Below are 27,256 nucleotides of genomic sequence, written 5' to 3' on the forward strand. Positions count from 1 at the left end.
CTATATTGTGTTTCTTTTATAACATAAATCAATATGTGTTGATGATGTTGCTGCTGTTCTTACTACTGCTCTCATTCCTGCTACTCATTATCGCTGCTCAAAAATCAGCTGTTTCTACTACGTTTGATGGTGCGACTTCTAATGTTGAAAATAGCCGCGTGCCGTTGACACAGGATTCGACGATATTCACGTCTACCTGTCTCGGTTTTACGACTAGCTGCAGTTAAAAAACCAAGTAAAATTAGCCAAAGACTAATTTCTAATACTCCGTTTTATGGTAAGTTTATTTTTAAAGATCTAAAATAAAAAATTCCATAAGTAATACATGAATAAAAAAAGTTCATGTTTCCAACCTGTCTGGATCTTTTATTTTGTTAGTATATAATAGTAATAGACAATAATATTTTCAAATTAATGTTGAGACCGATGCCGCCAGGCAAGAGTCTATATTTTATTTACACATTTGAATTCGCGCGCTAATTATCACGCGCACTCTCGCGGGAGTGCGAGGACCGTGTTTTGCTTCTCCCATTTCCGCGCAGTCGAACGTCGCTTCGTTTGACCCTCACTTTTGAATTTGGAGTTCGGTGAGTGCGTGCTGTGCCTCATCGCTCCATTTTTATAACCGTTATTTTCAACTCTTTTATTATTAAATTCAATTGCCTTTAACTAGTCAACCTTTGTAAATAGTAGTACAAATAAATTGTTAAGATTGAAGTGGAATAATCCAATCGGTTATTTTTCCTACTCCAAGACAACTCAACCGCTCAAAATTCACCGACACTCTCGCTTCGCAAAAGATCCGCGTAGTTTTACTTGGATCAAGAAGGTGGTAATTGATCGAGATTGCTCGTGAAAAATACATGGTCCTTCGAGCCGGATCTTCGATCTCCGGTGAAATAAAGTGCCTGGTGATATGTTGAGTGAAAAAGAGTTCGCGAGGTGAAAGTGCAAAAAAAAAAAACTTTTTTTTTTCCTTTTTTTTTGCCCTTAATTTACAAGACACGCCGAGGAGACGATCCCGTGTTTTGTAAATTGCGGTTTTTTGGGGCTTTTCACGGAAAGCGTGAAAGTTGGAGGAAAAACGGCGAGTTTTTCAAGAACGCAAAAGCGACCGTTAACGGTGGCGTCGGTTTTCTCGGCGAATCACAGTGCCGGAACATCATCACGCCAAAACGAAAGTGAAAGGGGCGGAAGGTGAGTGACCTCGCACGCACTGCTGCGACACCCCTCTCCCTCTCCCTCTCGATCACTTTTGCCCTCAGGTGCACACGCACTTGCGCGCTCCTTCTCTCCGAGGTCCGCGCTCTCACAGAGACCCCCTGCGGATTTTCTGGAGTTCGAGCTTGATCTCTCTCCGAGCCGCGCTTTCCACGTGACCATTTGATTTCTTTTGAAACCAAACTGTCACGTGACATCTTAAAATTTTCGTCTGCTTTCAAACGACAACTTGTTGTGACAGCTGTCACGCAGTGCTGGAGCTCGTGCCGTGAGACCAGTAACTATTCATTGCTAGTTGGTGGTAGCAATAAATAGTGTGTGTGTGTGTGTGGTAAAGTGGAGTGATTACAGTGAAAAATTGTAATCTTGTGCTGTGTTGCTGTGAAGAGTCACCATGGGTGAACCATCAGATTCTTTGGAAGATCAGCTTGATGATGGCAAAAACATCATCAACTTTGTGACCAACACTGACAAGAGTAAGGCCAAGAAGGACCAGACTCTCCAGTTCCTCACCACTAGACTGCAGCTGCTCGAGAGCTACTGGCAGGCGATCAAGGACAGAAGGTCGCTGGTACGCAGGGAAAACAAGGCTCTGACCAGCACGCATCCTTACTTCAAGGATGATCTCTACCACACTTATGAGTCGGAGTACTCAATTGCCAAGACAGAGCTAACCACTCGCATGGCTCCCATGGCAACTCCAATCCAATCCGCTCCAGGTACAAGCACCGCTCCAAACATCCAAATGTTCTCCACGCCATCAGCACTTCCAGCCTTGAAACTCCCAGTGTTCAGTGGGGAGCAGAGAGATTGGGAAGCGTTCAAGGAGAGATTCGACGCCATGGTGATCAAGAAGACTCATGTGGAGGACTCTGAGAAACTGGATCGACTGCTGTCTTGTGTGGAAGGCAAGGCTGCTCAGAGGCTCAAGGGTATCCAGATTACCAATGCCAACTGGACTGTAGCCTGGAATATTCTGCTCAGCACTTACGACAATATACGTGTCAAGCTGGCAGATCAGATGGGACGTCTCTTCACCATGCCACCTGTCTCAAAGGCTTCCGCTGCTGAAATAGGTAGACTTCTGGATACTGTGGAAGAGGCCAAGCGATCCTTTGAGTTGCTTGAGCGACCAGTCGACCAGTGGGACGACTGGTTTGTCCAGCTTGTTGAGAGGAGACTCGACAAGGTCACAAAGACTGACTGGGAAAAATCCATTGAGAGGAATGATGGATTTCCTCCCTACCAGGATCTGAAAAAATTCTTGGAGTGTAGGTGCCGTACGCTGATGACTGCATCAACCATGGATACTGAACCAGTCACATCCATTGCTAAATCCAAGCCTCTGGAGAAGAGTAATGGTGCAACGAAAAAGAATTCAGCCAAGACACACAGCAGTCATGCTACCCAAGTCCAGCAGCCACCTCCAAGTGCCGACAACAAGAAAGTGGCCAAAGTGAAAGAGCCATGCTTGTCGTGCAAGGGAAATCACTCCCTCGGTTACTGTCACAACTTTGTGAACACCAACTGTGCTGGAAGATGGAGATTGATGGAGAAGCTGGGAGTATGTGTCAACTGTCTACGCTTGGGACACAACTCATCAACCTGCCCATCACCTATACGCTGCAGGGTCACGAACTGCAACCAGCTTCATCACTCCTTCCTCCATGGTAACAGTATGGGCCCAGCTGCTGCCTCTTCGAATGAGCCAACTGGACCATCCCTATCTTCACCCTCAACGTATCACACACAGAGCAGAGGTAAGCGAGTGATACTTATGGCCACAGCCCGTATAATTTTGGAGACAGCAGCTGGTGAGACGTTGCTGGTGCGTGCCCTTCTGGATCCAGCCTCCGAGGTGTCTCTCGTATCCGAACGAGTGGTGCAAGCCCTGCGTCTGTCCAAGCGACGCTCTTGCACTAAAATCACTGGCGTTGGAGGAGAGACTGGAACCAAATCAGTTGGAGAGGTGAACCTCATGGTGAAGTCCAATGGCTCAAAGGACTTCAAGCTGCACTTGACTGCCCTGGTGGTACCACGGATCACCACATCGCTCCCAGCAGAGCCCATCCAGTATGGTGACTGGAGTCACATCGCAGGGTTGGAGTTAGCGGACCCTAAGTACTACGTGCCTGGAGGTGCTGACTGCCTTTTAGGAGGTGACGTGTACAACCTGCTCATCCTGGACGGTCTGAAGAGAGGTGCTGAGGACGAGCCGGTTGCTCAAAATACCGCTCTTGGCTGGGTACTGACGGGACCCACAGCGGCCACATCGTCATCAGCTGCCTCATCGGCATACCACATCGTGCGATGTTTTCACACATCCACGAGCTGCTGCCAACTGCGTGACGAGATTCGTCGCTTTTGGGAACTCGAGGAGGTTCCAATGAAGGTACCCCTCTCTGCTGAGGAACAGGAGTGCGAGGAACACTTTGTGCGCACTCACAGCAGAGATGAGACAGGCAGGTACGTCCTCAGAATACCTTTCTCAAAAGAACCCGAATTTCCAGGTAGCCTCAATATCGCTAGATCCCGGCTACTGAGCAGCGAGAGGCGCTACCACCGCAAGCCCGCGGAGCGCCAGGCCTACGTCAACTTCATGCGGGAGTACGAGGAGCTGGGGCACCTGGAGCGCGTGCCGACTTACGACGTCAACTCTTCACGCATGTACTACATTCCACACCATGCTGTCTTCAAGGCCGACGGCAGTGGGAAAATTCGGGTCGTCTTCAACGCTTCACAGCCAGCTGAGAACGATGTTTCCTTCAACGACACGGTACACGCTGGACCCAAAACACAGACGGAGACTCCGGTGATAATGACACGCTGGCGTTATTATCGCTACGTTTTCTCCGCCGACATCGTGAAGATGTTTCGCCAATTCCGGTTCCATCCAGAGGACACCGATTGGCTCCGCATCGTTTGGCGCGACACCATAGAAGAGGCCATTCAACATTACCGTCTCACCACTGTGACGTACGGCACGGCTTGTGCTCCCTACCAAGCCAATCGAGCGCTGCGACAGTTAGCCGAGGACGAGAAAGAAAAGTTTCCGCTGGGTGCGTCCATCCTCGAGAACCACACCTATGTGGACGACGCATTTGCCGGTGCAAACACCATCGAGGAGGCTTTGAATTCCCGATCACAGCTCATCGGCATCCTCAAATCTGCCGGAATGGAACTGGATAAGTGGTCGGCCAACGATCATCGTCTCCTCACCTCGCTCAACGACGTCAACACGCAGGAGCTGGATTTTTCCGCTGATGATGTTGTCTCCACGCTGGGCCTGCGATGGATACCCTCGCTCGACCAGTTTTGTTTTAGGGTACAATCACTGGCTGCCGAGGCTCCACCGACGAAGCGCGGTCTCCTCTCCACCGTCGCTCGTCTCTTTGACCTTGTTGGTTGGCTGGCACCCATTCTCATCCGAGCGAAAATTTTGATCCAGCTGCTGTGGCTTCAAGGATACGACTGGGATCAAACTCTCATCGACGATTTGTTGGACGAATGGACAGCGTTCCACCAGCAACTCCGAGACATCGAAGCAATTCGAATTCCAAGGTACTTCGGCTGCAACTCGAAACCTCTCTGGTTTCTTCACGGGTTTTCAGATGCCTCTGAGCAAGCCTACGCAGCCGTCCTGTACTTCGTAACCCAGGATGAAAATCAACAGTGGTCGTCATCCATCATCATCGCCAAGAGCAAGGTATCGCCCATCAAAACTGTCAGCATCCCACGGCTGGAGTTATGCGGGGCTTAACTGCTAGCTCGTCTCATCGCTGCGCTCACGCCGCAGCTTCTACATCCACCAGCCAGGACTTTCTGCTGGTGCGACTCAACTGTCACTCTCGCTTGGCTGCGCGAGCGCGCCTCCCATTGGAAAACGTTCGTAGCCACGCGAGTTGGTGACATCCAAACGCTGCTGCCTGATGTCTCATGGCATCACGTCGTCTCCGAGGACAATCCAGCAGACTACGCCTCACGAGGCCTTTCTCCGGAGCAGCTGCAAGCCCACACGCTCTGGTGGAATGGACCATCCTGGCTTTGCAAGGACTGGTCTTCATGGCATCCCACACCAGAGTCGGCGTCGTCGGATCTCGAGCGAAAGTCTCCGAAGTCTGTGGTCCTTCATGCGGCCAAGCAAGACACGACTTTCGAGAGCTACATCACCAGGTTCTCCAGCCTCAAAGTCCTCATCTACGCCTACGCCTACGTTCTACGGTGGCCTGCGATTAGGAAACGCAAAGCGCTACCTGACAAGGATCATCAGCCTGGTAGAGGTTTGACTGCCGACGAAGTGAGAAGCGCTACTCGCTTTATCATTCGAGCAATTCAGGGTGAGTTTTACGCCGTCGAGCTCAAATGCTTACGAAAGCACCAGCCTCTTCCACGAAAGTCGTCGGTTCGTTCATCGATGAGCACGGAGTTCTGCGCCTTGGCGGCCGTCTGGACAATTTTGGATTGTCATACGACGAAGCTCATCCACCAATCATCCCTTTGAAGAGTCGTCTCACCACTCTCATCATACGCGACGACCATTTTCGCACCATGCACGGAGGACCTCAACTTGTCCTCAGCTACATCCGTCGACGCTTTTGGATCCCGCAAGTGCGCAACACCGTGCGGCAGTTTGTTCGTCGCTGCGTACGCTGCATCCGATTCCAAGGCCGAGTGGAAGAGCAACAAATGGCTCCGCTTCCAGCCTGTCGAGGAGAACAGTCTTCTCCATTTTCTACCTGCGGCCTTGACTATGCCGGCCCGTTTCCGGTGCGCACAAGCAAGGGACGAGGACAAAAGTCGACCAAAGGCTACGTCTGCGTTTTCGTGTGCTTCGCCACCCGAGCAATTCATCTGGAGGTTGTTTCGGACATGACAACGAGGACCTTTCTCGACGCCTTCTCTCGCTTCACCGGACGACGGGGAATTCCACACACTGTCTACTCCGACAATGCAACGACTTTTCAGGGAGCCAGTGCAGAGCTTCTTCGCCTCTTCGATGAAGCTTCCTCATTTTCAAAGGAGGTCAAGGATGCCCTCGCAGCAGACTGTGTCAGTTGGGAGTTCATCCCTCCACGCGCTCCTTACTTCGGCGGCCTCTAGGAAGCTGGAGTCAAATCCTTCAAACATCATTTGAAGCGAGTCCTCGGCGACGCCACACTGACGTTCGAGGAGTTTTCCACCCTCACCACGCAGATAGAGGCCTGCCTAAACTCTCGTCCTGTCTGCCCTCTCAGCAACAATCCCGAGGATTCGACAGCGCTCACTCCTGGACATTTCCACATCGGCAAGGCTCTCACAGCTGTCCCCGAGCCTTGTGATATTTCTCGTCAAATTGCAGGTGTCGCACGCTACGAGTTGACTACAGTGATGCGGAATCACTTCTGGTCCCGCTGGCAGCGGGAAGTGATACATCAGCACCAGCTGCGCTCCAAGTGGCTCACCCGCAATTCAACTCTGAAGGAAGGTGACCTCGTGCTCATCACAGACATCAATCTTCCTGCTACCAAGTGGCCCATAGCTCGAGTACTTCAGCTACATGTTGGCCGAGATGGCCTCCCTCGTGTTGCGACTCTCAAGACCGCTACAACGACATTGGATCGCCCCTTCGTGAAGCTCATCCGCCTCTCGGTGGAAACCGAGGCTTTAGACGCTGGCTTCCCGGACAATCCCATGGCGGGCGGCCCCAATGTCTCCACGGCGGGCGGCCTCGGTGACGACGTCTCGGACGCCAACGACTCAATTTCCAGCGCTAGCGAAGACTAATTGCTCTCTCTTATTCCTGAATTTGCTTGCCATTTATTTAATCTTGAAGATTTATTATTTTTTTTTAATTTGATATTTATTATTTCTTAATTTGATACTTAGTATGTAATGAAACAGTTACTCTCTTTACCGTCGTTGTTTCTCACAACGAGGCGGGCGGTGTTGAGACCGATGCCGCCAGGCAAGAGTCTATATTTTATTTACACATTTGAATTCGCGCGCTAATTATCACGCGCACTCTCGCGGGAGTGCGAGGACCGTGTTTTGCTTCTCCCATTTCCGCGCAGTCGAACGTCGCTTCGTTTGACCCTCACTTTTGAATTTGGAGTTCGGTGAGTGCGTGCTGTGCCTCATCGCTCCATTTTTATAACCGTTATTTTCAACTCTTTTTTATTAAATTCAATTGCCTTTAACTAGTCAACCTTTGTAAATAGTAGTACAAATAAATTGTTAAGTTTGAAGTGGAATAATCCAATCGGTTATTTTTCCTACTCCAAGACAACTCAACCGCTCAAAATTCACCGACACTCTCGCTTCGCAAAAGATCCGCGTAGTTTTACTTGGATCAAGAAGGTGGTAATTGATCGAGATTGCTCGCGAAAAATACATTAATAATGTAAAAAATATTATTATCCATTAACAAATTCGATCCTAATAGATAATGAAGTGAATATTTTGATAATTTTTCCTATAGTATTGATTGATGCAGTGAGTTTTATAACGAGAGCGTCCACTACTCGTTATGTCTCTCTCCTCGCTCTCGACCTGCTTTATCCTGTATCATACTATAATTATAATATGTTTTTCTTTCTCGACAGATGACGTACAGGGCAAGTTGAAGAGATAGCGTGAGAGAGAGAGAGAATGAGAGAGAGAGCGACACTCATTTTGCTCACGTGCGCGAGCGGCTAGGGAAAGGACTTTCTCGGTGGCTCTTGGGGAGAGAAGTGCGACTGAGAAGTTACTTTTTTCGCTCTCTTCGCGGGTACTTGAAGACGAACGCGTCAACATTTTTTGTTGTTGTTCCCCTTGTTTACCCGGTATTTTCGTGGCCCTTCACTTTACGGCGCCGCACGCACTGACGTTTTGCCGCCTCACTTGACCACTTCTTCACCGATGAATCTAAGGACCCCATTGAGTATCCCAAAAACGAAATAAAATAAAACCAACGAAATACATGTAATAATTGATGACAGACATATATACGAAAACATACTTACTAATTTATTAGTAATTGATTTCTTCCTATATATATTATATTTGATTTTCATTTGCTCATAAATCATGAATTGTATAGCACCATGAGAAACACCGAATAGTCCGGGAATAAAGCCCTGTGAAATATTAGTTCTAATTAATATGTAAATAACAAGTAAATACGTCAAAATTACAAACAATACACTAAACAAATTATATATGGTATGAAGGATATAATCATTTAATCGTTCTTATAAGTCAAATAACTACTTCATTATTTTTAGTAAAAAAGTACCAGAGAGTATCCATACATATGCTATCATACAGATAAAATAGGGAGAAAGAGAGAGAAAATTGCAAATTTATTGGAACATCTTTAAAGTTATCGAGCTTAATCACGATACTACAACAGAGCAATACATGAAGACCATAAGAGAGCTTGCAATTTTTTTGTGCATGTAATCGTAATAAAAATAAACATGACAAGATTTTTCTTGCTTTAATATTTTTCACCTCGGGTCCAATGATTAGTTTCAGTAACGATGACAGTTATTTAAGCACTAGTATTATTATATTAGTAAAATATTTTTACAAGAAATTCGCTCAATTAATTTATGAAGTAGAAATACGGTAATTAAACAAATTTTTTCTCTGTGATTCTTTTAAGCTATAATACATATTATAAATAATAAAAATATTTCAATGACGTTGAGAATTCACTCTTTGTAAAGCTCAAATTGTTCATAAAATTATAAAACTCCAAAAGGCATAATAATTACATTTTATCAATGACTGTTCTTATTTAAATGAATAAAATAATAATAAACATGTTGCCAATTTACTGAATTATAAGAGATGTCTTCAGCTTGTTATTATACCTTTACCGCTCAGTCTTTGATAATCTCAAAGGAAGATATTTATTCTTGTTTTCATGTTACATCAGTAGAATATAACACAACTCTCAAGTATGACTTGAAGTAGTCGTATACTCACTCACTTTTCGGTCAATAACCTGTAATGTTTGATTCTATCTTACGTTAGTAAAGTAAATAGTTCGGACTCTAATTGTTTTATTTATAATCGCGTTTCCAAGAGTAAGCAAGAAGTTGACACGTAAATGCTCTATACTTATTGATATTTCAATAATCATCGAATAGCGAACACAGTATTCGCCGTTTCGATAAGCCATTGCAACGGTAGTCGATTTAATTAATCGAACCGTTCGCGATTCTGCTTCTCGCGCGTTAGTTCTAACAGTTAAGAGAGAGAGGGGGCGCGCGATCTTTTGAATAGGCAGTTTCGCCTCAGCTGTTCAGCTGATAATCAAGGGGCAGCGGCAGTTGAGATTTTTTGCAACAACAATTACGGCTGATCACCGTAATTGCACCGCATGGTAGGTGCACCTTTCGTCATATTAAGCGATACAAAATACATTCGGTATTTTGTATATTCGTGATAGCGTTATTTTTTGTATTCGCGTCGAGCGTTAGTTCGCGGTATAATTCGAATCTTCTCTCTCTCTCTTTCTCACCGAATATAACTAATTGTAAAATCCTATTCGCATGCGTTAGTCTTTCGGCCCTACAAAGACTGTAGTAATTTTTATTAATTAAAGTCTGTAAAATTTATTCGCCATTTTCGTAATTTAATTTTCCTAGTAGCTTAAGTAATTGAAAAAGGCTTAGGTTTTAATCCAATTATATCTAGAGGATTAAGAAGATTAGGAGTAAAGTCGCTCACACTTAAAACTCAACGAGTGTCACAAGACACGTGACTTAAGGTGAGTTCAACTCCGTTTAACAGAAGACAACTAAGATAAATCATCTGACGTTAAGGCGAATACACGTACTATCATACGTGTTTAACGGAGCGGCGGTTTGCTCTGCATCGTGGGAATTTGTTCTTATATAAATTTCCCATTTTTCAGATAATTTCCCCCGTTAATTATTTAAAATACAATTCATTATTTGTTGTATCTATCGAGGAGAAGCCCGACAGCGCCGCAACTAATATTCAATTTAATTTCTAGACAATTATTAATTTCAGAGAGGAGATAGTCTAAGGCTACTTTTTTCTCATAAGAGAGAGTCTTATGAGTTAAGCGTTTAGATTATTGTAAGGAAAAGGAATTATCAGGCTAACCACTGAATAATGAAATCAGTCTCAGGAAATAGATAAGTCTTTATTTCGTTCAATGCTCCTGCTACTAAGCAAGGTAGGATAGTGAATCCTCTCGCCGCAGCGACGAGCCAATTTATACTTGCGAAATTGGCTCATTTCTACGCTTGGTAGTCCCTACAACGCTATTTTTGATATTAGCATAAACTTTGTATAGGTTTTGTCGGAAAATGGCTCGATCGAAATCAAAAATTAGTGATTTAAAAAATCAATCTTTTAAAATTATAAGTGGTATAAGCTAGATATTTAAATAACATAGAATTTACAATAAATCTACGGAAAATTTTTATATAAAAAAATCGCTTGTGATAAACATTATTCAAAATAAAAACGATTAACTTAAAAATCCATTTTCGAATAATAATTAAAAAACGAATTTGTAAATTCCTCTTTTAGCCATCATAAAATCAACAAATGGATAACAATCGTTATCATAAATTTTATAGATATATATAGTCGAATCGCTATCTCGCAACACAATTTTAATTGTTTAAATAAATTATAAATTTTTTATTTATCGATAATTCAGTCAAAAATCAGTTATCAAAGTGTCAAATTCTTGCTTCTCTGTTTTAATGCGCTACGATCGCTGTTGTATATTCGAATTTGCAATATATTTATTTGTTGCAAAATTACTAGCGTCATTTAATTGTAAATTAAATTAAACTAACAAATATATATTTAATGACTATAAGATTCGAGATCAGCGCATAAAAATTGACTGAAAAATGCATTTGTTCATTAGAAAAAACTTTGCAATTATCGATTTTGCATTGTAAACAATAATTTTCCTACGCTCGTGACGTCATGCTTCTTATATGGTCTTGTTTTCGCCGAATTGCCCTAACACATTTACGTGTATATGTGAAGACCGCCTCAGCTCTGATACCGCTTTTCTTCAGTTTTCTTGTGTACGACGGGTTGCACGTATTTTACAGTGGGAGAAAAGGCAAATCAGACTGGACCGTTACAAACCGCAATGTGTATTAGTACTATCGCTCTATTTCATGTCATAAGATTGAACCTACGAATACATCATACCTTATTCTTGGTGATATGGTCAGATATCATGTTACTTTACTACACGCTTGGTGATTAAGTGTAACTTATTAAATCATCGAACGTGAAAGCTAAAATAGAAAAAAAGAAAAAAAGAGAAAGAAATTATTTAGTACAATATTATTTATTTACATATTTTTATATTTACTTATTTACTTATTTTTGTCCTTTACTGTGTGGGAATTTCCTTTTTCCTACGTATATACACATACACTAAACAGATACAATGTGGATCTTGTTGTGAAGTGTCGAAGTTATTTTTTTACTGCGTAATAGGCACTGGAGAGAGCGTCTTGGTAAGCAAGGCCTTCTTCTAAACCCTTAAAGAGTTAGGATAGCATTCTGAGTTTTTAGGAATCCTAGAAAGAACAATTTCAATTTCTTCCTCATAATTGGCTGAAAAATGCCAAGATTTTTCTAGGCGTTTAAAAAATCAGGGCCCCATCTGAGATGATCTTTTATATATTATTTTCATTTTCACTTGTCTTTTATTATCTAAACTATTTATGTATATGCATATATTAATTAACTTTACACGTTAACTAATTATTGAAAGTTCATTAAAGTATTAGGGGCTATAAGTACGAAGGGGGGTCAATAAGTCTTTACAAAAAGAAGGAAAAAAAAGTTTTGCGTATATAATTTTTTTTTATTTTTTAACATAATCTCCTTGAAGGTCGCTACATTTTATTAAACGGCCTTTCAGTTTTCTTAAGCCATCAAAAAAATATGATTTTTGAAAACCCTTAAAATAGGCATTTGTTTCGGCGATGACTTCTTCATTCGACGTGAATCGTTGTCCGGCAAGCTATTTTTTGAGATTAGGAAATAAGAAAAAGTCACTGGGAGCCAAGTCAGGCGAATATGGTGGATGGTCAATTAATTCGAACTTTAATCGGTAATTTTTGCCATCGAAACTGCACACGTGTGAACTCGAACATTGTCTTGAAGATAGAGCCATTTTTTTTGTTCAAGTGAGGACGTTTTTCTTGGATTTTTTCTAATAAAAAAATAAGAACTAATAATAATCTGGTTATTAATATTAGTAATAACTAATATTAATAATTAGTTATTATTAATATTAGTTAATTAATATTAATTAATTAATTAATATTAATATTAATATTAATATAATAACTAATAATCAGCTAACCTAATAATGACGCATAATATTGTACAGTGATCGTCTGGCCCTTTTCCAAGTAGTCGATGTAGATAATTCCATGCGCATCCCAGAAAACCGTGGCCATAATCTTGTCAGCTGACTTTACTGTCCTTGCCTTCTTTGGGGCTGGTTCTCCTGCGGTAATCCATTATTTGAACTGTTCTTTGGTTTTAGGAGTGTAGGCGTGTACCCATGTTTCGTCTACAGTTACGACTCGATGCCAAAAGTCTTCCGGATTACGACGTATGCGTGCCAAAAGAGACTCAGAGGTGACCACGCGGGTTCGTTTGTTTTCAATAGTGAGCAAACGCGGCAGCCATCTTGCTGATATTTTTTTCATCCCCAATTTTTCATGCAAAATTGAAATGATGGTACCCTTTGATATCCCTGTGGCCTCAACTATTTCTCGCAATTTTAATCTTCTATCACTCAACATCATATCATAGATTTTGTTGACCATTTCGGGCGTACTCACTTCTACGGGGCGTCCTGAACGAGGTTCATCATTTGTTGTTGTACGGCAGCGTTTAAATTCATTTACCCAGTTATAAACAGTCTTAAACACAGGCGCAGACTTGCCATGAACAACGTTCAACTCAACTGTGATTTCTTTTGGTGTAAGGCCTATCAAATGAAAATGTTTTATCACCGCTCGAAACTCTGTTTTTTCAATTTTTCAAATAAACCAATAACTTTTTGTTCAACCAACGCTCACAAAAAAACGGCTGAATGAATCGAGCTGAAACTTTGTACGATATATAGTTAGTAGTATTGCTTGCCAAAAACATCATAATTTAAGCGTGATGAGCGCCATCTCTTGGATTTTCTAAAGACTTATTGACCTCCCCTTGTATCCTGGCCCATATTTACATCCCAGCAACTGCTCTCTTCCATACCTGTAGTTGATAGAGTAATCACTCTGGTGTGCCGGCATTTCTTTTATCGGCCTCGCGTATACAAATGTTTTCATTATCGGTGTGTGATGGTGGGATAAGAGTCCCTATGGTCCCGGACGTGTAAGTGATGAATAATGGGTGGAAAGAAAACAAAAACCGATTTGTTATATGTTAGAAAAAGTTTTTTTTAATCATTCATAAGAGACATATAAAATAAGTTGAACCTATGACGTTTCAAAGTTTTTTGAAATCTTTTGAATGAATAATTATTGTAACTGATTTCCATGTAGACTGTTGGTCTCCTTTTTTACTTTTCGAGCTCGTTGGTCTCTTGAAGACGAATGTACTGTGCACTGTTCTAGCCCATGTTAATAAATACAAATGTATACTAATGAGTGTCGTTTGTAATAGAAACTATTTGCTTATATATCCAGAGGTATTGCTTCTGCTGGAGAAAAAATCTGGGTGAGCCTCGTTTTTGTTCTGTACCTAAGCTTTTCAATATTTATTTTCTCCGTAAGATACTGTCTTGATTCCTTTATAGTTTTCTTAAATGATAAATTTTTCAATAATGGAAAGAAGAGAAATAGTGAGAGATGGAAATTCACTTAATTTTAATTATATTCAGCAACGTTTCGTCAGCACATTTGCTTAGCTTTATTAACAGAAAAACAACAAATTATTAACAATAAAGTTGCAAATGTAATTTTAAAGGCATATAATTATATGTATACGAGGTGTATTCAAAAAGTAAGGTGACTTTTCAAATTTCACGGGCAACATACTTTCGATTATTGATTTTTTTGTTTTGTTATGTTGGTACACTCTTTCCGAACATCTGTACCAAGTTTCAAGTGTATAGCATTTTTTATTTGGTTGTAAGAGGCGTAAAGGTTATAAGTGTTTTGCGTGCTCGGCGATTTCTTGCTATCGAAAAATATGGATCAAAGGATTTGCATCAAATTTTGTGTAAAAAATAAAATAAAGTGCTCTGAAACACTTGAAATGTTGACGGTGGTATACGGTGAAATTGTTCTGAGTAAAAAAAATGTTTACAAGTGGTACAAACTCTTCAAAGATGGCCGGGAAGATGCCAACGACGAGCCTCGCTCTGGACGCCAAAGCACGTCAACAACTGATGAAAACGTTCAAGCAGTGAAGAAAATAGTTCTGGAAAATCGTCGAATCACTATCAGAGAAGTTGCTGAGGATGTTGGTATATCGCTTGGCTCGTGCCATGAAATTTTTTCTAACGTTTTGGGCATGAGACGTGTGTCAGCGAAGTTTGTTCCGAAATTGCTAAATTTTGATCAAAAGAACCGTCGCATGAGCATCGCTCAAGAACTGTTGAATGACGTCAACGACGACCCAGATTTACTCAAAAGGGTCAAAACTGGTGACGAATCATAGGTATATAGTTATGATATCGAAACCAAAGTCCAATCGTCCCAATGGAAGAGCCCAGATGAGCCAAGACCGAAAAAAGCACGCCAAGTTCGATCAAATGTCAAAGTTTTGCTCACTGTTTTCTTCGATTACCATGGCGTGGCGCATCAGGAGTTCTTACCATATGGACCTACGGTCAATAAACAGTATTATCTTGAAGTTATGCGCCGTTTGCGAGAAGCAATACGAAGAAAACGCCCAGAATTGTGGAAAAACAATTCATGGCTTTTGCATCACGATAATGCCCCTACTCACTCATCTTTGCTTGTGAGAGATTTTTTGGCCAAAAACAACACCACAATCATGCCTCAGCCACCATATTCACCGGATTAGGCCCCATGTGACTTTTTCTTGTTCCCAAAACTAACGAGACCTATGAAAGGACGGAGATTTGCAACGATTGAAGAGATAAAGACTGCATCGCTGGAAGAGCTCAAGGCTATACCGAAAAGTGCTTATGAGAAGTGCTTTGAGGATTGGAAAAACCGTTGGCATAAGTGAGTATCTGAGGGGAATTATTTTGAAGCAGACAACATAAATATTGATAAATAAATAAATATTTTGTCTTAAAAATATAAAGTCACCTTACTTTTTGAACACACCTCGTATGTGTGTACCTGATTTCTCTCGTCAAATTATTATAGGCTAAAACGAATATCTCGTAGCCAGTCACGTTACAATACAGTAAGAAATCAAATATTTCAATACATATATATATATATTCTTCATCTATCATCCTTTCCTCATCGATCTTAATAAAGGCTTATAAATATGACTAAGATATTGTACGTATATTCTCTTTTCTATTTAAAATGTTTTTATGTAAGCCGATGTGCAACAGTTCGAATATTTGTCCCAGTAAAATTCGTGTGAGAGAGTTCTTGTATGTGTAGCTACTACTGTATCTGAATCAATGTTTTTTTGTGTTCATTTAATCTAATTTTTAAGGATCGCTTACTTTCACCTATGTAGACAGCTGAACATTGTTTGCAGTTAAAACTGTAGACAATACCAGTGTTGTCTAATAAATCAGAGTTGTCTCTTCCTAAACGTATGAATTCTTGTAATGGTTTTTATAATAAAGAGATAGCAATAACGTCATGTTTTTTTAACACAGAAGAACATTTCTTAAAGATGTTGCAATTATTTGGAATAGCGCCTGTAGGTAGTTTATATATTTTATATTTTTATATTTGTTAATCTTTTTTATATTTGTAAATCCGTTTGTGTATGCATTTTTTTATGTGTTGTTTATTTTCTCTTTCAGGTTATGAATATCATAGTAAACGTTAATGAAATTCATATCAATTTCTTCTCTGTTAATGTTTTTAATTCAAGTATAGATTTTGGTATAGTTCGCACTTCCATCAACAGACTACTTGTAATGTAGTCAAACCACGTTTATTCTCAGTATCTCCTAGTTTACATCCAAACACGTCGACACTCAATTTTTAAATGATTAAGAGGAATTAGATGTTTTCAATTAAATAGTAATAGCAATAGAGGTAAGTAAAAAAAAGCAATGCTTGAATTTTCATTCTTATTTATTTTTTCCGTAAAAAAAATTCATTACAAGTTGTCATCATAAATATCATTATATTAAAATAAGGATTATAGGATGATACTAAATTATACAACATAAATTTCATTTTTTCTCAACAACAGTTTTTTTCTTAATTTTAATTAATTTACCAGTTTTATTGAGAACAAAGCCAAAACCTTTTTAATAAGGTTTCAAATACAAACCTTTATCAAGTACTAGAACTTCAACACGTTTATTATGTCTTGTCTGTTCTTCCAATTGTCTTTTGGCTAAACTTGCTCGATTTAAAGCCTGTGCTATTTTATTTTATAATTCTTGGTAAACTTATATTCTTCTTTTCACGAGCAGTCACGACGATTTTATGTGCTGCATCTAAAGCACTTTTAATAGAAATTTTTTCGCTTCTTACCAAGCAGAATCTTTTTTTTATTCTATCGATATTTTTAACACCCATTCCAAACTTGATTTTTGCCTTCATGATGTTTGTAACGGCGTAATCAGTAGCTTTTTCACCCAAACAGTTTCAGAACTATGTGCGCATTGCCAAGCTTTTGCATCCAATACTTTATCTGCAACGTTTTACACTTAAATATCTTGATTCTAGGATTCTTGAATATCATGTTATTTACATGCGTTGTCCAGAGGATTAATGCCAAGATCACCACGAGCTAATATCCAGGTAAATGAGCTTTAAAAGGCAGCTTATTTATAAGATTGTTCACGAACCCCTAACCTCTTTTCTTTTTTTGCTTCCCGTGAACAATCATCTTTACTAAAGTGCTCTCGAATGAATGAGCTACAGTTTTTATAAATAAACTTTTATAGTTTTGTATTTCAGTTTTTATAATAACTCAGTACAAAATTGATATTCAGGAACAGTCATTAGAGCTCCCAGTAATTTTAGATACTCTGACAGAGAGTAAAGGGAAAAAAGTTAATCAACATTGAGACCTACTGCAAATAGTATCCGTGCTGTATATTGCGGTTCATCCAATTGGGGAAGGCGAATGCATTATCATAACTCCTAACTCATCCTAATGAACTAAAGTTTGGAAACATTTATAAATAGTCTAAATCACTAAACCAACCAAAGTATAAATTTTGTTGACCCTAAAAAACTAATAAAAACTAATAAAAACTTCTTGAACCTATCACAGGAGTGCAATACTTACCTTTTGCCGAGCACAAAGAAGTTCTACCATCAGATGATAGCAGAGAAAATTCAAATATTGTGTTTGATGATATTGCATGTGAGAAGCAAGATAATGTAAACGCTTCTTTCTACATGCGTAGACATAAAAGTGTTGATTCTTTTATTTGTGTCAGTCTTTTGCACAAACACTTATTTCATGATAACATTAATATTTTAATAAGTTTTCGTCAAGATGATATGAATTTGAAGCATGTTTATAACGATCATGTTAACACCGATACGTCATACGAAAATTTCAAAGAGGTTTGTTCAACTTGTTGGAAAAATAACTATAGTTTTCTGATAATAGACAAAAATTGAAACATTGATGCTGATTGATTGATAAGTTTATTATAAATACAAACCATTCAATAACAAGATTGATAGTTTGCAAACAGCTAATAAACCGTCAACATGGCTGAGTTCGACCGATACATTAAAGTCCTTCGTCAGATGAAAAAAGCTTATAATGTAATAAAGCGTAAATATTAATCGTTAAAGTCCAACAAATACGAAACTGAAAAAAGTGTTAAAAACTTTCAAATATATGATTGAACCTCTCAAAAAAATTGCTTATAATGTGTTGAATCTTAGACAGTGTAAGAAAATAAAAGATAAAATCTTACAGCGGTTCAAAAAAGAAGAGAGAATAGATGATAAAGTTATTTATACGACTATCGAATCGTACAAAAAAGGAAACATACCATACAAAACAGATTCATATCAGGAAAGAGAGTTCGCTGTAGAAACGCCTGAGTTAGAAAAATATGATATTATTTATACTAGTGAAACTGATCTATCCGAAAAGTATAAATCTATGTTAAATAAAAATCAAACGATAACGTTAGATATAATATCCGGCGTGCGCAAACTTCAAAATGGTACTCTTATGATTGGCAATAAACCAATAACTTTTTATAATCATGAAATTTTTATAAGTAATGATATATATAACAAAAGTAATGGATTATTAGAGTTTCAAGAAAAAACCTGAAATTTCTGTGGTAACGTATAGTGATTTTTCAAGAAAAAACATGAATCCTCTGTGGTAACGTTAAGTGATTTAACAAACTATGGTCACATCGTTCAAACAACGAAGGCTTATAGAAAATATTGTATTGAAGAGGGAAAATTACGTCTCCAAACAAGTGAGACGTATCGAAATATTATATTAATCAACACATCAACTGAATCATCAGTTCAAGGTAAAAGTTTCTCACTGACATCACTATATAAAATAGCTCGAAATACGAGGGTGGGTTAGAAAAACAATTTTTTTTTGGTAGATTTTTTATTTTTTAACATAATCTTCTTTCATCTCGATACACTTTTCCAGGCGTTCTTAAAGTTTTTTGAAACCATCAGAAAAAAATAATTTTGGAAGTTTCTCAAAATAGCCATTTGTTTGGGTTAAAACCTTCTCGTTCGAGATAAGTCGTTGTCCGGCAACTCACTTTTTTAGCTTTGGGAATAAAAAAAGTTACTAGAGGCCAAATCTGATGAATACCGTGGATGATCAAATAATTCGAAGTTCAATTCCGTAATTTTAGCCATTGAAACTAAGCAAGTGTGCACTCGTGCATTGTCATGATGAAACAGAATTTTTTTTTGTTCAAATGAGGACATTCTTCCTTTATTTTCTCGCTTAACCAGTCCAACAACGACGCTCAATACTTTTCTATGCTTGTTTGTCCTTTTCGTAAATAGTCGATAAAGATAATTCCACGTACATCGCACAAAACAGTGATCATAACCTTGCCGACTGATTTTACTGTCTTCGCCTTCTTTGGAGCTGGTTGATCTTTCATAATGTTTTGACTGTTTCTTCGTCTCAGGAGTGTAGTGATGTATCCACGTTTTGTCTACAGTTATGAATCGACACAGAAACTCGTCCGAATTACGGTGGATGCTCGCCAAAACAGCCTCAGCGGCCACCATTCGACTGCGTCTGTTTTCAACTGAAAGCAAACGTGGTACCCATCTTGCCGAAATTTTTCTCATGTCTAATTTCTCATGTAATATCGAAATGATTGTACCTTTTGAAACCCTTGTGGCCTCAATTACTTCACGCAATTTTATTCTTCCGTCACTCAACACCATGCCCTAGATTTTAATGATAATTTCTGGAGTGCTCACGTCTACAAAACGGCCTGAACGATGTTTATCTGCAGTCGATATACGGTCACATTTAAATTCATTTACCCAATTGTAAACAGTTGCAAACACAGGAGCAAATACACCATGAAGTGCATCTAACTCAGCTTTGATTTCTTTCGGTGTGAGACCTTTTAAATAGAAATGTTTTATCACCGCTCGGAAATCACTTTCTTCCATTGTTAACAAGAAACAAAAGTTGTTCACTTTGGTCGACGATAAAAACGGATCTACTTGATGAATCCAGCTGAAACTTCGAATTAATAATCTATTTAATAGTGGCGCTTACTGGTGCAACATAAGTTGGGATGCTTTGAGCGCCATCTCTTGGATTTTCTAAGGGCTTATTGACCCACCTTCGTAGTAATCATACTGAATATGAAACCACTAACTACATAAATAAAGAACATAGTTGGTGATGAGGAAATAGTGAGTAAAAAGGTACAAATTTTTGAAAAAGGTTATACTCCCAACTAGTCAACTCAAATTTTCACCATTGATAAAATCATGAAGACAGTTATATTTACTTAGCATCTGATAGATTATAAAGGTCAACCAATCGCCTGCGAATTCTATGAAGAAGAATTATTGAAGACGAAACATCTTAATATCTATTTAATAAAAAAAGTTATAAAATAGCGAGGTGATTATTATTTGGTGAAATGGTTAGAATTCGATGAAGCACATAATAGTTATGTTCATAAAGATAATATGTAATAATTAAAAATAAATAATAAACAAAAATTCTTATAGTATTCAATGTGTTCCTTTATTCATTTGTTCTTCAATTGTTACACCATTTCTTTACAAGAATTGGTGTAACAATTTCATTCAATCGTTCTATTCTCATTTTGAAACGTTCTCGATCACGAGTAATCTGCATCCATTCTCTATAGTGAGCTGTTTGACGTGCATATGCACATGCGATCATATGACGTACTCGAACTTTCTCTACACGTTTTGGATGATATGTTTTCCAACCTGAAATTTTAAATAGCTCATTTAATGGAGATGAATTACTGTAAAGGATGATAACATTATTTGATAGTTGGATAAATAACACTGAACAACAAAATTCGACGACCTAAATGTTTCATTGACGGAAATATGATATCTTTATGTATTTTGAGCCGTATAATTCGAAAATGGCCTCCGTTTTGTCCCAGCACGTCAGATTTTTTTTAAATCGCGAAAATTCGGTTTTTCGAAAATTCAAATTTTTTTCTTATCGCTTCAATAATATCTACGATCAAAATTTTTATACTTCCGGATATAAGTTTTCCTACGTAATTTTTGCCATAGATTCCAAATCCGTCGTTAGAATTGAGCTAGCAATCAGTTCAAGATCTCAAAAATGCATTTAAACATGAAAAAAGTCGATTTTACCGACTTCACTTTCAATGAGCTATATCTCGTCATCTATAACGAATTTTTTAACGTGCAACTGCTCATTGGAAAGCAATTTTTCTAACCTTTAAAAAGAGATGTTGCTCATTAAATTCGATTTATTGTAGACTGAGTTATTGTAGATTCAAATAAACTGATTTTTCCGGATATCGTACGAAAATAAAATCTAGCTTACGAATAGCAAAGTGAGCAATAAGGCATTGCATTCGCGGTCTATAGCTTTCAATACAGAACAAAAAGATGATAGAAAACCCTTACATTTTAAATGCTAGCCTGATTTTGTTAGTTGTTAAGAGCCTGATAACGTTGGGATGCATATATTATAAAACAAATTTTTTTTCATTTAAAAAAAAACTGCAATTTTATTCTAATATTAACTACATTTTAGAATATTTTTATTTACATTATATACAATCATAATTTTTACTGGCTCTTTTACTTATTCTTCGAGTGTATCGGATATTGGAAAACTTTTTCTGGTTACCTTTCTTTTGTGATCTGTACAATTTTCGGATAAAACTGACCAACAGTAATCGGCTAACATATTCGCACTTTTTGTAGATTTGTATCACTTTTCTAATTCTGCTATTTCTTGATGAAATCTTTCCCCATGTTCATCACTCACTGCTCCAAGATTTTCTGTGAAGAAATTTAAATGGGAGTCCATGATGTGAATTTTTAAAGACATATTTACTTTCATTTCTTGGAAATTTTCAATCATTTCGTTGACTAGTACTGCATAATTATCTGATTTGTTGTTCTCTAAAAAATTATTAATCACATTTTGTATTAATTTCCATGTCTTCAAGTGTACATCTACGAGCTTGTTCTCGAAATTGTTATCTAGTATAAGTTTTCTTATATCAGGACCAACAAGTCGCCTTCTTTCAATTTAGCAACAGTGATTGTAGAAAACTTCTCTTGTAAATATAAATATGCTTCAGGAGATTGCTTGACTAGTTCCTTAATAAAACTTTTCACTAAACCTAATTTGATGTGCAACGGTGGTAAGAACACGTTTTGAGAATCAATAATCCATCGGATTATTGATTTTTTGTGTGTAACGTGCTATTTTATTTCGACTATCCCATTCACATAAAAAACACATGTACTTTGTGTAGCCTAATTGTAAATCCAAAATAATACTTATTATCTTGAAATCTCCACATACATTCCATTAATGCTTATCATAATCAATTTTTTCTAACAAAATTTTTACATTTTCGTAACATTCCTTAGTTTGTGTAGCATAAAAAACTGGTATGGATGGCTCTTCGTTACCACTGTGCAAGAGCACAGATTTCAAACTTGTCTTATTAGAGTCAATAAACAAACGCCATTCGTTAACTACAAATTCAAGCTGAAGTTCACTAAATAGACCTTCGATATCATTACAAAACAACGCGTCATTATCTTTTGCAAAATAATATCTGAATCTTTCTTCTCGGTTACAGAAACTTATTTTAATACCTTTTTCAAGTAAATTTTTTTCTTTGAGGCGAGAAGCTAATATTTCAGCTTTAGCCTTGGAGAGATTCAAATCACGGATGAGATCATTAAGTTCTACTTCATTAAATAGCTTTGGTTCGGTCAAGTTTCGTTGTAATTGCGAATTAGATTCAAAGTCGGACAACGAGTATTCCATACTGACCGGTTAACTTTCAACTACTTCTTGTGATGATGCTTCTGAATTCGTGAGCTTCTCTGATAAAGAGACTGATCTGTGTGGTGGAACGCCAAGTACAGGCCTTGTGACTGATGAAACTACTGGATATTTTATATGACTTTTGTTTTTGAATGAAAATCCTTGTATTTTGGTGAGACAAAAATAACAGTCATGCACGTGGTATTTCTGCTCTCTCCACAATGTAGGTACAGAATAAGGAAGATTACGATCTCCGCTTGATAACTTTATTAAACAATCTAAGCATATTACATCAGGAACCCACGATTTGCCCCAATTGTTTATTTCAAAACCAAAAAAAGCTTCATATGCACTTTGTAATGCCGGCGTAAACTGTCTCCTATTTGCATCAAATACACACTCACCACACACGTAGCAAAACTATTCTAACATTGGTTACTATTCTAATATTACTATTATATTGGAAACTATTCTAACATTACTAAGACTATTCACACATTGGTACATTCTGTTTTGCAACATTTTATAGACTTTGATCAATTTGCTTTATAAATAAATAGTTAATTCATTGTAACATGCAAGGAAAAATAAGAAATGTAATGTGAATTGATGTTCACAACACATTCACACTGAAACGTTATATCTAGGTAAATCAGCTGTTCGTGCAGTGCGACTGCCGCGCCAACTATAGTGTTATCTCGCAAATACACTCGCAGCCTTCGAGCATATACTATTATCATGTTTTTGTTTTGTATTGAAAGCTATAGACCGCGAATGCAATGCTTCTCGCTTTATTGCTCACTTTGCTATTCGTAAGCTAGATTTTATTTTCGTACGATATCCGGAAAAATCAGTTTATTTGAATCTACAATAACTCAGACTACAATAGATCGAATTTAATGAGCGACATCTCTTTTTAAAGGTTAGAAAAATTGCTTTCCAATGAGCAGTTGCACGTTAAAAAATTCGTTATAGATGACGAGATATAACTCATTGAAAGTGAAGTCGGTAAAATCGACTTTTTTCATGTTTAAATGCATTTTTGAGACCTTGAACTGGATGCTAGCTCAATTCTGACGACGGATTTGGAATTTATAGCAAAAATTACGTAGGAAAACTTATATCCGGAAGTATAAAAATTTTGATCGTAGATATTATTAAAGCGATAAGAAAAAAAAATTTGAATTTTCGAAAAATCGAATTTTCGCGATTTAAAAAAAACCTGACGTGCTGAGACAAAACGGAGGTCATTTTCGAATTCTACGACTCAAAATACATAAAGATATCATATTCCCGTCAATGAGACATTTAGGTCCTCGAATTTTGTTGTTCAGTGTAATATTTGCCTACTTGATTTTAAAGTGTCCATGAGCAAGTGTATCAATACTGTCTGAGATTAACTATCTTTTGTCATCATAATGACTCAGAACAACTTTTCTATGTTGTATAGTTTCGATATTGTTCAACTTGGATCTGATTGTACATTGCTCTCTTTTATGAATACATAGATTTCAGAAATAATCCAAATAGTTATTAAAGACAGTAGTATTCTTGATAACAAAAGCCTTTGTACCTTTGATTATTTTCATACCATCAATGCCATTCACACGAGTACAGTGTATTTTACTCCTCAAACCAATGAATTCTATTAATATACTACCATTATATTCATCCTTAATTAAGCCGACAATATTTTTGTTTATACGCGGAATGTTAAATACATTGTCTGTAGGATAATCTGAAATGTCAAAATGATGAATATTAGCTTTCATGTCAACATAGATATTTTGACATTTTAAAATATAAATAGAACTGCTTATATTAACGTAGAGAAGCTTGCAGTTATGATTATACATTTTTCGCATATAATCATAATGAAAACTGTACATCAAGGTCTTTGAAACATCTGAAATCAGAAGACCAATATTAACGGGTGTTCTCAAATATACTTTAGTTTTACTTAATTGAATAGCCACACAGTCTTCACCAAATATAGTACTGCTATAAAAACTGGTTTTTGATATATGGTCTTTCATGCCATATAATTAATCCGATTTTGTTAAAAATTGGACGTTGACATGTTTGCGAACATTTTCGATGGTTTTTCCATCTATACTATTTTTAAAAGTTTGAAGAGATTTTTTTCAAATTAATTTTCACCTTTTACTCTTATTGAACTATTCAAATCAACGTATAATTTCAACCATGCAGATTGCTCAAATTTCAAAACTTTATGAATTTTAGTTTATTGAAGCTGATGTGCGACGGTTTGTTTAAAGGCTAAATAACACAAGCCGACAAGGAAAAAAACCCAGAAACCAGACAGTACGTTCCCAAAGGTTTTTGGTGGGCTGAAACCGAATCTGACCTCATAATTGCTCCATCACCCTAGGTTTTCGAGAAATCCTAACTTAAAAGTTCAAAAAATACGATTTTTCACTATATTTCGCGTAGTATCACGTCGTAAGCCAATTTTATTTTAAAAAACGAGTAATGCTATCTCAAAGTACTACTCTTACCCTTCAAAACCCTTTTTTCAGATTTAAAAAATATTTTTTTCCATCGAGATATCGTAGATTGAATTTGAGTGATTTAGCGATTTCGTTACAGGACTAAATAGTGGCGAATTTCCGAATAAGGAGTTATAGTGTAATTATATGTTTTTTGGGTCACTGAATCCAAATTTAACGTCAGAATGACTCTATAATCTCAATTCCCTTAACCCTAGAGCCCCATAACCTGCGACACTGTAACCCCTGACCGACATACTCCAAAGTCCTTAACCCTCACACCCCAATTTCCTTAACCCTCGAGCCTTTAACCTGCGAAGCTATAACCCCCGGCCCTATCGAGGGTTAAAGCAATTCGGGTTTGGTGGACGGGGAATACCGCTGGGTCAATGGAACAACGATAGACGTCATTTCTGCAGTAAAAGAAGGTAGAAGAATTTGTGTCTGTGATAGGAAAATTCATATCCAACTTACGTATACAAGTACAATTTACGTTTACATACAAGTGTCTATAACTTGCGAAATCGATCAGCTAGGATTTTTAATCTTACATTTTTCTGGTCTACTAACGATGAAGAAAGTATCTACGTTAGCAGATATCGGATTCACTTAGGGCCTACATTTCCTTACTTGAGGATAACCGTGGATGACATTGCTCAAAAACTACAAATTTTTGTGCTTCGTTCTTCATCCATGTTAGGGATCGTGTTTGAGCGGCAGGCTAACGGATAAGTCACTGGAATTGAATTTTTGGTATTATTTCTCGTACAACACTGCGTGCAGTACTTTCATTAATTTTTATTATAACTTCATTTTTCAGAAATTTTATCATTACCCCATTCCGGTAATAGAATAAGTTTATAATATTATTCGTGTTTTAACACTGCTCGAAAACTCCAAGTTTTTGTGTTTTACTCTTCATCCGTGTTAGAGATCGTGTTTGAGCGGCAGGCTAACGGAGAAGTCACTGGAATTAAATACTTTCTAGTATTTCTCATATAACACTGCGTGCAGTACTTTTACTGATCTTTATTATTACTTTGTCTTCTAGAAATTTAATTATAATATTATTTATAATATTACTCGTGATTTCCAATTAACTTATAAGTTATTGAAGATGTCGGCATGTAGAATTTCATGCAAAGGAAAAATCGATTCCTTTTGTAATATCTGCGGTAAATTTGAGGTAGCTCGACTTCGTCGATCAATCACTGATATCATTAAAGATTAGTTTGAAGAATGTTAAGAGACACCTATGAAGAATTTAGACAAACCATGGGTTCCTAAATATATTTGTGAAGACTGTCGCCGAAGTTTGAAAAACTGGAATAAAACTAAAACCGAAGTTGTTCTCCAACCAACAATATGGCGTGAACCTAAAAATCAACATGATGACTGTTACTTTTGTAAATGTGATACTTTAGGTTTTAATCATAATAACAAAGCTTCTCTCCTTTACCCGAACGTTTCTAGTGTAACAGTAGCTCAGTATGGACAAATAGAAAGAAAAAAAATTCTGATTCTGAGCCAAAAAAACTTCAACCAATAGAAGTTCCGGTAACAGACAAAAGCAGCAGTAGTGATGAAGAAGATTTTTCTGACTCAGAAAAGCCCAAACTTTTCAACCAAAATACTTTGGATGATCTGATCCGTGATTTGAATCTTCCGAAAGATTCTTCAGAACTCTTAGCTTCAAGACTAAAAGAAAGAAATCTTTTATTACCTGAGACAAAAGTTTCTATTTACAGGAAGAGAGATATTAAATTTCGGCCATATTTTATTTGCGTGGATAACCTTGTTTACTGCAACGATATAAAGCATCTCATCAGTTTATATGGAGTCAGGATATGTGGAGTCAGAATCAGGAAGTCGATTCATAC

The 27,256-nt window shown here is 37.8% G+C and overlaps 1 protein-coding gene across 3 annotated transcripts in view; it reads right to left on the minus strand.

Moving 5' to 3' along the window:
• The window catches only part of LOC131671894 (mitochondrial folate transporter/carrier), a 323,633-nt gene that overhangs the window by 160,922 nt on the left and 135,455 nt on the right, over positions 1 to 27,256 (minus strand). For all 3 annotated transcript variants that reach the window (XM_058948718.1, XM_058948802.1, XM_058948886.1), the window contains exon 5: positions 8,205 to 8,318. In XM_058948718.1, the coding sequence (XP_058804701.1) occupies positions 8,205 to 8,318 (114 nt within the window). The remainder of the gene's footprint in view (positions 1 to 8,204; positions 8,319 to 27,256) is intronic.

The sequence above is a fragment of the Phymastichus coffea genome, unplaced genomic scaffold (assembly GCF_024137745.1).
Source record: "Phymastichus coffea isolate CEN01 unplaced genomic scaffold, Cenicafe_Pcof_1.1 PCOF00001, whole genome shotgun sequence".
NCBI classification, from domain to species: Eukaryota; Metazoa; Arthropoda; class Insecta; order Hymenoptera; family Eulophidae; genus Phymastichus; species Phymastichus coffea.